The 10,596-nt window shown below is 56.9% G+C and overlaps 1 protein-coding gene across 1 annotated transcript in view; it reads left to right on the forward strand.

The window, feature by feature from the left end:
* The first annotated feature begins 2,421 nt into the window (after positions 1 to 2,421).
* Positions 2,422 to 10,596, forward strand: part of ECE1 (endothelin converting enzyme 1) — a 121,138-nt gene continuing 112,963 nt past the window's right edge. The window contains exon 1 of the mRNA XM_004005152.6: positions 2,422 to 2,507. Within this exon, the coding sequence (XP_004005201.2) occupies positions 2,505 to 2,507 (3 nt within the window). The 5' untranslated portion in view covers positions 2,422 to 2,504. The remainder of the gene's footprint in view (positions 2,508 to 10,596) is intronic.

The raw sequence follows: 10,596 nt of genomic DNA on the forward strand, positions 1-10,596 counted from the left end.
GCTTCCGCCAGAGCAGGGTCTGCCTCTGGCTACCCGCCTCCCCTGCCGGTGTGTCCCCTTCAGAAGTGGAAAAGCCAGGCCCCTTCTCGGTGTTCTGGAAGAGTCAGGATCCTGTCCTGTTCACTGTTGTACATCCCCAGCACTCAGCCCAGCTCCTGCCTCACTGATACAGCAATCCAGGATGCCCATCATGCGAGCGAAAGAACCGCGGTCAGGATACCTGACCTTTCTTTTCTTCTTTAGGGAACATGCGGTTGGAGTATGACACATACAGAAAGAAGGCACAGATCCTAAGGAGTCTTCACAGACAGCACATCCCTGTGCCCAGCCCTCCCATCCGCAAGCCACCCTCTACCAGCACCTGGAAGTCCCCCAGTGCCCCCTTCCAGTCATTCCTTCCACAGAGGCAAGGCTGGCCTGACTTCTGACAGCGTCAAGGTGCTTTGGACTTTATAGAAATGGAGTAACGCTCAACGTTTTCCAGTGATTCATAGCTTACAAAGAGCCCATGTATACAATAACTCATTAAATCTTCACATCAGTACTGAGGGGTAGGCGGGAATTACAAATCCTACTTTACAGAGGAGAAAACCAAGGCTCAGAGAGAAGGGAATCCCCTGAATTACATCACTCGTAAGTGGACTGCCAGGATAACTGGTTCCATTTTCCGGTCTCCCCGGATCTCAGAATGACCCTCCAGACATTAGGATGCAGTTCCCAGGAATGGTCTGGGCAGCTGATAGTCTAAGTTACCAGTCCTCCAGGATGGCGAGAAGGCGCAGACCTTCAGTCCAGAGAAGATCTGGTCACCTTCAGGGCAGGGCCCACCTCTGCCTTCTTTCAATCCGTGGCACTCAACAAACTTTGTGAATTCTGGCAAGTGGCCCCCCTCCCTGTCTGCTTCCCTCCACGCTGGAGAATTCAGAAGGCTGTTGAATGGAAACAGGGAGAGCTATTTCCCCAGCCCCCTCCCTGCCCTCCAGGTAGCCACATACACTGCCCAGGTCCCATGGTCCCATTTGGCTCCTGGCACCGTGTGCCCAGACCTCTCCTTTGCAGAGTCACTCTGGGCCAGCTCCTGAGGAGGGGCTGCTGCCAGCTCCCCCCCCCCCTCAAATCTACCTCTGTCCCCCATGGCTGCTTGGCAAGATTCCCCAGGTCTTTCCTTCTGGCCTCATGAACTCATATACATCCTTCAGTGCCCCAACCCCCATGTCCTCTGGAATGTCTTTGCTTCTCCTAACCATCCACTGATCTTAGAAATTAACCCACATTAATTTTTCTTTCTCAACACAACACAATCACAAAGTCACATGGACAAAACACACTCTGGCTGTATCTTTTTCTCGCTCTTTTTCACAAACTGGGCTGCATATACAGTTGTACCAAATAACAGCCACGGCCCTCGCAGGTCTGCACATGCAAACAAGCACAGGCTACACCACAAAACCACAGGGTTTGGTTTCTACTTGTTTACAGCTGAGACACAGAATGTCTTTCTACCATACCAACGTGTGTGCACAACAGGCCCAAGAGTACAGATCACACACCATACAGATACACAGACACACACTTCCTTCACTCAGGCAATCACACAATCACATGCAGAGACAGTCCTTCCCTGACATACAGACCAGTGCAGGTGCGGAGAAGCACCAGTCCTCTCTGGCTCCTTCCCTCCTCTTCTCAAGCCTCTCTCACTCTTACAGACACACACACACACATATCCTCCTTCCCTCTTACACACACACACACACACACACCCTCCTTCCCTCTTACATACCCACACACACACAGCCCACCCACCCCCACACGCACAGCCCACGTAAACACGCACGCACACACACACCCTCCTTCCCTCTTACACACACACACACACACACACATAGAAGCACGCAGTAACAAACCCTCATAGTCAGTCTCTGCCTTCCGTCACACAGAAACACATAGGCGCGCACGGGATCCATCACACACACACACACACCCTCTCTCTCTCTCTCTCTCTTCCCTCTCACTCTTATACACACACGGGCGCGCGCGCAGCTGCAATGTCCTGGCTCATACTCCGTGCAGGCACCAAGCAGGAAGACAAAGGTCGCCGAGGCTCCCGGCGCCGCGCAACGAACGCAGCTGAGCGGCTCCCTGGCCTTGGCCGGCCCCTAGCCGGGTCTCGGCGAGGTCTGGAGCCCGCGTCCGGCGCCGCAGCCCCAGCCCGGGTCGGCCTTCGGGGGTGCGCACGCGGCCCCCCTGGCCGCGGCCCTGGCGCGCCGAGGGTTAAGGCGCGGGCGCGGGCGGGGGAGGCGGCCCCGGCCGTGATTGGCCGCGCCGCCCGGGCCCGCACCCCCGCGCCCCGCCATTGGCCCGTCGGCGGGCCCGCCTCCCGGGGCTCGTAGCGCGAGCCGCGCTCACCCTCGGGGGCCCAACCTCGCTGTCCGGGCAGCGCGGCCGAGCGCCGGGAGTGGGGCCGGGAGCGCGGCGCGGGGCCGGAGCGGAGCGCGCGAGCGATGGTGAGTGCCGCGCCCGGCCCGACTCGACGGCGCCCGGGTGGGACTCGGGGCCGGCCCGGCGCGCGGGGGGCCTGGGCGCCGGCTGCGGCAGTGGGAAGGCGTGCAGTCGGGGGGCGCGCGGGCCGCTCTCGGCTCGCCTTGCGGCGCCGCGCTCTGTTCCGTCGGGGGCGGCTGGAGGGGTCGGGGTGCCGCTTCGATTCGTGCTCCCTTGGTGTGGTTTTGCGCTGGGGCGTCCGGAAGTCCCTGAACGCGGCTGGGCTTGGAGACCCTCGGCGGGTTCCGTAAGGGGGTCGGGGACCATCCGAAGTGCTGGATTCGGTAGGACCTGAGTGTCCCGGGACTCTGAGGCGGGGCTGGGGCTGGGGCTCGGCTTGGAGCGTCGTGGGTGGCTGCGCCGAGAGCTTCGGAGGAGTAGTTCGGGCGCCCCGGGACTGCGGATCCACTATGCCCTGAGGGTTGAGAGTGGATGCTGTCAGAGACCAGGGGCCCCTGGGGGGACCCTAAGCCCAGCGATCTGGTCTCCCTAGCATGTCCCAGTAATGGGTCTTCATCGGAGGGGGTTGCTGAGGCCACTGACTCGGATGGGCAGTGGCACCAGGGAGAAGGGACGTGGGGACATCGTGGGGGGGGGGGCGGGGGAGGTGGGTGGCAGTGTTTCTGAAGTCCCCGGAGAGAAATCCGTTAGGTCAGGCTGAATTCGTTGAGGCTGTTTTAGAGAGGAGGGTTGTTCTGGAAGGAAAGCCACGATCTTTCAGTGCCTCTCTGGGGCCTGGTGGCCACTTTGCCATTATGGAGGCCAAGGCCACCTCCTTCTCCGTGGCTTGTTTTCTCCAAGGGCAGGCCCCCCCGATTCTCTCTCAAGTCCTGCTCTGTGTCCTGTGGAGTGGATACAGGGCCCCGCGTAGGGCCTGAGGAGGGCATGAGTCAGTGATGGTGGCTGCCAGTCCCACGGAATATCCCGTTCTTCTTCCCTTCAAGCCAGTCCCCTCTTTTCTCGCCCAGGAGTGTCTGCCTCCCCTGCACCACCACGAGCCACTCCAGAGTCAGTAAGAATGAAGTTATGACTTGACTCTGTACCTAGAGGTGCTTAGAGACCATCTTGGATCCAACCTACCTCTTTGATCAGGAACCTCGCCCCTGGACTGCCCTTCTTGAACAGTTGCAGTGGCAGGGTGCTCACTCCCAAGTGGATCGGCACTTGATTTAAGGCCTCAGTATATGGGAAATAAAAAAAGGGTGACTTCGAGCTCATATCATCATCCACTCTGCCTCCAAGCCCACCCTCACCTTAGTTACTCAGAAAGAGAAATTTATCCTTCTCAAAAATCAGTTAAAGAAGGAGAGGTCACTTTGCCTTGGTGACACTTTTCAGAGCCTTACAACCTTCCAGCCTGTGAGAGAGACCCCTGGTTTTGTCCTCAGACAGACTTGGGTTTGAATTCTGGTTCCTGTACTTCCCCAGAGGGACAGGTGACATCATCACCTCCGAGTTTCTGTTTCCTCTTCATCTGTGAAATGAGATGATATATCTTCTCTCTCGAGGATGGTGTACAGATTTGGTGAGCCAACCCAGCAAGAGGGCTTTACTTGAATACAGCTTAGTTTCCTTTCTGATACAACCTTAAGCTCAAGGTGGGAAGTTCTGCCTGAGATCTAACCTATTTGCTAAGTACAGAAGAAGGATTCAAGTTTACCGTGTGGGGAGAAAAAGGGGAGGGTGATACTTGGAAAATCAGGCATTAGCTCATCATTCAACAAAGATTTATTGAGCTCTTCTATACGCCAAGTCCTGTCTAGAGAGGAAAACAATGGTCATAAACACCATGGTAAGAGCGCTTCCATGGGACTTCCCCTGGCCACCCAGTGGTTAGGGGCTGCGCTTCCACTGCAGGGCACCCAGGCTCAGTCCCTGGTCAGGGAACTAAGATCCCACATGGCACAGAGCATGGCCAAAAAAAAAAAAAAAGAGGGCTTTCATTAGTCCATAAATGTCTACACCATCCTCAGGCTAGGTGGCATGTCTTTAGGAGAGGTGGTGCAATGCTGCCAGGGGAGGGCTCCTTCTGGATGGAGAGGTGGGAGAAAGCTTCACCGAGCAGGTGGCATCTGAATTGGAAAGAACATCCCAGGTCGGGGCACCTGTGTGAGCAGAGGCGTGGGAGTGTGGGAAGTACTTTTGGAAAGGGCTCAGTGGGGCTTGCTTGGCATATGGGCAGCAGAGTGGCAGGAGAGAGGAGAAGGTGGCAGGGGACGCTGCTGGGGCTGGATGGTGGGAGGCTGGGGCAGGCCAAGAGGCCAGAGCTCCACAGTGGGTAGTTGGTCCACTGCGAGCGGGTGGGAAGAAGGCTGACGTCAGGCTCCTCGGCCCCTGTCATTTTGGTTTCTCCTAAACACCAGGCCCTGTGCTCATTCCTGAGGTGGGGGTGATTCAGGGCTGCTAGAGTGTTTATTCCTTGGCTCTCCTGCTCCACGGGTTTTAAACAATTCAGCGTTCTTGCCAGCATTGCCAAGTTTCCCCTGGCCCCTGGGTTCCTAACGGGGCTCTGCTCGGATAGCGCATGGGCTGTTTCCTGTGTCCTGCCTCCATCTCCTTGATGGTCCCCAGCTCCCCACCTTGGTCTCTAACCCCTTGGCAGGGAGTCAGCGCTGTTCTCAGAGGTTTCACCGGCAGGCTTGGGAGATGAGGGTTCTTAGGAGGCTTTTTGTGCCTCCTGTCTCTGGTTGTCCTTATACTGCCCAGCAGCAGGCACAGAGAGGCAAAGGACATTGTCCAGGGTCACACAACAAGATGGTGCCAGAGCACGCACAAACCTCCTGGATGTCTGGGGGGTTCCCAGACAGACAGGTTGGGGGAAGGAGGCCCAGCCTGCTCTTGTGGAGCCCTGAGAATGTTTCTTTAGCTTCCCAACTAGGGGCTGAGCTGGAGGGTCGGCAGTCATTTTTACTGTAAGTGGCTGAGCTGAGAACCGGGTCCAGCTCCCAAGGGTCAAGACTGGGTGTACCACCCACTTGCTGCGTGACTTTGGGTCAGCTGTTCCTTCTCTCTGCGCCCCCTTTCCTGCCAAGTGCAGCAGATTTGCTCCTTGTCAGGATCACAGGCCAATACCACCGAGTACGCGACATAGAAATGCTTCACAAACTGTTGAGAACTTGAGGGAAAGTATGATTGATCGGGAGGAGGAGAAGGGGACGACAGAGGACGAGATGGTTGGATGGCATCACCGACTCAATGGACATGAGTCTGGGCAAGCTCTGGGAGATGGTGAAGGACAGGGAAGCCTGGCGTGCTGCCGTCCATGAGGTTGCAAAAATCGGACATGACTGAGCGTGGGAACAACAACAAAATCACTGACTGAGGATGGGAGGCCAGCCGCACGCCCCCTGAGCCAGTCTGCAGGGAGTTCCCAGTACAAAGTATCTTTCCCCAGGGTGGCCAGGCCACTGTGCTGTCTGTCGGGTTATTGCTTATAGGCACCTTATTAACTTTTGTTAAAGAACAGATACATTGTTTCCCAGATGGAATTGGAGAGGCCAAGCCCTATACAGGGGAGAAGCAGGACTTAAGTAGTAGGAGGGCTAAGGGGTGGCTTCAGCAGAAAGTTGCAGGCTTGGCCTAGACACAAACAGCTTGGCTAAAGTCCACACTTTGCTGTCAGCGGTGACAGCAACAAGGGAGGAGCCATCAGCAAATGTTTACGACTTTTTGTTCCCCTCAATTTTTTCTTTTCAGTTAACTAGGTAAGCGCCTTGCCCTGGTCAAAGTGCCGCATTCATTCATTTGTCCGCCCATTCATTCATTCACCAAAAAAGTATGCCTGGCATAGTGCCAGGAGCTGGGGCTGCGGGCATCAGTGTGGATGAGACTGGGAGGTCTGTTTTTCAGTCTGGCAATCAGGAGATATGGAGTAGGAAATTACAAGTGTGATTTCTGTTACCAAGGAGACACACAGGGTGCTGTGGCACAGATAGGGCAACCTGGGGCCGGAGAAAGGCTGCCTTAGAGGCCATGCCATGAAGGTTGTGGCCCTAAAGAATGGGTGAGACCGGGAAGAGCATTCCAGGCGGGGGAAGCAGTAAGTGGGAGATGGGACAAAACTTGATGCTCTCAGGAGTAAATTCGCCTGCAGGCTCAGAAGATGACGCTTGGGAGGTGGCTGGGGTGGACATGTGCAGGGAGGGCCGGGTTCAGGATTTGGGGCTGGATCCTAAGGGCAGTGAGGGGAGTGACGTGGTCAGGTCTGCATTTTTGAGATCATCGCAGAGGCTGCTTTGCGGAGAATGGAGGGAAAGGGCAAGGCTGGAGGCCAGGAAACCCATTAGGAGACCGCCGGAGCGGCCCCAGGAGAGACCACAGTGGCCTGAACACCCACTGCTGCCCCCCAACCCTACCCCACACTCCCATCATGCTGCCCAGGGTGTGCAGTGCGCCGAGGAGGGGTTCTGGCCCTAGAGGTCTCCCAGAGCCCCCTGCCCTGTGGGTGTGGACCTTCCTCTTCTCCTGCTTTCATGCAAATAACTAGCAGGTCTCCAGGAACTTTGGTCTAACAGAGGAGAAAGGCAAAGTTTCCAAAAAGTTCTGAAACAAGGTAGAAAATGGGGATGCAGCTTCAAGGTCCCCCTGGCCATGGGGGTGTATCAGGGAAGGCTTTCCAGGGGAGGCGGCATTTGAACTGCTTCCTCGGGCCACAGTGATGGAATGGAAGGCTTCCAAGGAGCTAGGTTTTGGAGAGAGGACAGTAAGGAGATACTGACTCACTGGGAAAGACCCTGATGCTGGGAGGGATTGAGGGTGGGAGGAGAAGGGACGACAGAGGATGAGATGGCTGGATGGCATCACCCACTCAATGGACATGGGTTTGGGTAAACTCCGGGAGTTGGTGATGGACAGGGGAGCCTGGTGTGCTGCAGTCCATGGGGTCGCAGAGTCAGACACGACTGAGGGACTGAACTGAACTGAAAGAGGTATAGTATGGCAGGGGGCAAAGTTTAATGAGTAACCAGTGCTGACTGACCCCCACTGCCAGAGGGGGCCGCTGGGAGTCAAGACCCGGGGGTCCTGCCCTCTCCCCAGTGGTCCTGAGGATGGGGTGCCTGGGCCTGTCTCAGCTCACTGACAAGCCTCAGAAAGCCTCCCTCTCCCCACATGCCTCCTGGTGGGTGAGTTAGTGAGGGGCAGATGTAAACAGAGGAACAAGTTTCTGGAAAACATTCAGGAAATAAGCTGAGGGAGGATCCAACTTCAGGGAGGCGGGCCTGGCTGCTCGATCTCCTTAAAATCTTGAAGTGCTTGTGTTAAAGAGGGATTAGTAACCACCTAATTCAACAGCCCTGGTTTATAGGAGGAAAGACTGCAGGGTAACGTGAGCGTCTACCGTGTGCCTGGCACTTACATGTCACCCTTGTGACCGTCACACCAGCTGCAGGGAGCAGCTTCCTCCCCATTACGGACCTGGGAAGGCTGAGGCTCAGTGACCAGTTAGGGAGTTAGGACCTGTAAGCGGGCAGCAGCCTCCTGATTACTCAAGATTCTGGCTTCAGTCCCACACTGCCACTGGATTTGGCAGAAACAGCCTTCCTGGGAAAACCCCTGGGATGAGGATGGGCTGTTGGGCAGTGGCCTGAGGCCCTGGGAGCTGGTCGGGGCTGGACGCTGGCCAGGCCGACATATTGATTACCTTTCACCTTTGCCCAGCACTTGACAGTTGGTGAGGTCCTTCCGCCCACCCCCTTCACCACCTGCCCGTGATCCCATGGCCAACAGGTGGCCAAGCCAGGGCTGAAACCCAGGCCTGTGTTCCCCAGCCCAGACCCCTATCTCCCAGCTCCCGGCACTGCCCTGGGGGCTCCGGACCAGGTTCCCAGTAGCCCCTGGCTGGAGACGTCCCCAGCCTCCTGACCATGCTCCCCGAGTGTAAGGAGCAGCCCCTGACCCAGAAGACAGACCCTTCTCTTCCCCAGGCTCCTCCCCACCAGCTCCTCCCCTCCTCGGCAGGGCGGCAGGCAGGAGTCGGGTTACAGGGTAAACACCGCTGTCAATATTTAGCTTGCCTGCAACTGGAGCCTGCCTCCCACGCGCCGCCCCCAGGTGTGCGGGCCTGCCCCCGAGCTGGTCACCGAAGGCAAGGCCGAGGGCTGAGATGTAGCTTCAGCCTGCGGCCCTCCACAAGACGTGCTTAGTTTTCCCATCTGTAAAATGGCGTGGCTGGAACAGACTGATTCAAGGGGCCCTTTTCAGCCGTGATATGCAGGATTCCAAGCGTGATGCTCTGGTTCAGAGCATGGGTGTGGAGTTGGCCAGACAGGGGTTTCCGTCTCAGCTCTGCACTTCCTCCCTGCGAGGCTTTGGGAGGTCAGCCCCTTTGAGCTTCAGTTTCCCCAGTCTGTAAATGAGCTGCTAACGGACATGTTTTGGAGGATCACTGGTGAGGATTAACAAGATGACACACTGAGGAGCAGAGTTTGGGGCACAAGATAAGAAGTGAGTGGGGCGTCCCTGGGGGCTCAGACAGTAGAGAATCTGCCTGCAGTGCTGGAGACCCCGGTTCAGTCCCTGGGCTGGGAAGATCCCCTGGAGGAGGGCACGGCAACCCACTCCAGTATTCTTGCCTGGAGAATCCCCGTGGACAGAGGAGCCTGGCAGGCTACAGTCCGTGGGGTCACAAAGAGTCGGACACGACTGAGCAACTAACGCACATAAACACAAGAAGTGAGTCAGTGGTGGTGGTGGTGGCTGTTGTTCCAAATAAACATTTGATAATCCTCTGGATCCAGGCACTGGGCTGCGTCACTTGGGAACAAGAACTAAGGGTGGGAACTGTAACCTCAAACCTTCCTAGTACTTGGGCTGGGGGAACCCAGGAGTTGAAAAAGCCCCTGGGTTAACACCACACACCCACACCCACACCCATACCCACACCCACACACACACACACACCCACACACCCACACACCCACACACCCAGGTCCAGGACTGACCTCAGCACAAACACACATACACACACACCCCACACCCCCCAGGTCCAGGACTGACCTCAGCACAAACACACACACACACACACACACCACACACACACACACACACCACACACACACCAGGTCCAGGACTGACCTCAGCACAAACACACACACACACCCCACCCCCCACCCCCAGGTCCAGGACTGACCTCAGCACACACACACACACACACACCACACACACACACACACACACACCAGGTCCAGGACTGACCTCAGCGCACACACACACACACACACACATACACACACACACCAGGTCCAGGACTGACCTCAGCGATCTGTGGCGAGGGAGGAGGCAGAGGGGAGGATGGATGCATTTCCGAAGCGGTTAGTTCACAGGAGCTTCGCATCCAGTACAGGGAGGGGCCGTCGTTGCCTCCGGCCCTGGAGAGCAGGGGGCGTGGGGCAGGGCAGGCAGGGAGGGCAGCTGCCAGCCGGCAGGAGTGGGCCAGGGTCCAGCCTGGCTCCCTCGCTTTTTGTGCTGTCACTTCGGACAGCATGTCACCTCTCTGAGCTTCGTTTTCCTCGCCTCTTAGTATGGAGATGCTGGCGCCTGCTCTGTACTCCAGCTGAAACAGTTGTATCAGATGCTGTTTCAGAAGAACCCGGCTCCCTCCTGGCATATCCAGGGGGCTCAGCCTGTTTTATCAGCCTCTTTTATGGTCACGAGAACCACTCGCCGGTCCTGCTTATCAGGGTGCTTCTTGAGGGCATGAGTGTGCATTTTTTAAAATCGTGGCAGAGGGACTTTCCTGGTGGTCCTGTGGTTAAGAATCCGCCTGCCAGTGCAGGGCATGGACTCGATACCCGGCTGGGGAGCTGAGAGCCCACCTGGCCACGGAGCAGCTAAGGCTGTGGGCCACAGCCACTGAGTCCGTGCTCTGGAGCCGCTGCAGGGAGAAGCCCCTGCCCGCTGCAACTAGAGAAAGCCCACGCACCACGCCGAAGACCCGGCACAGCTATGAATATGCAATTTAAAGTTGCGGCATAATTTACACAAGATGCACACACTTGTGCAGCTCAGTTTTCACAGATGTACACACCTACACAACCACCACCTAGAGCAAAATAT

Source organism: Ovis aries, chromosome 2 (genome assembly GCF_016772045.2).
Source record: "Ovis aries strain OAR_USU_Benz2616 breed Rambouillet chromosome 2, ARS-UI_Ramb_v3.0, whole genome shotgun sequence".
In the NCBI taxonomy this organism is placed as follows: Eukaryota; Metazoa; Chordata; class Mammalia; order Artiodactyla; family Bovidae; genus Ovis; species Ovis aries.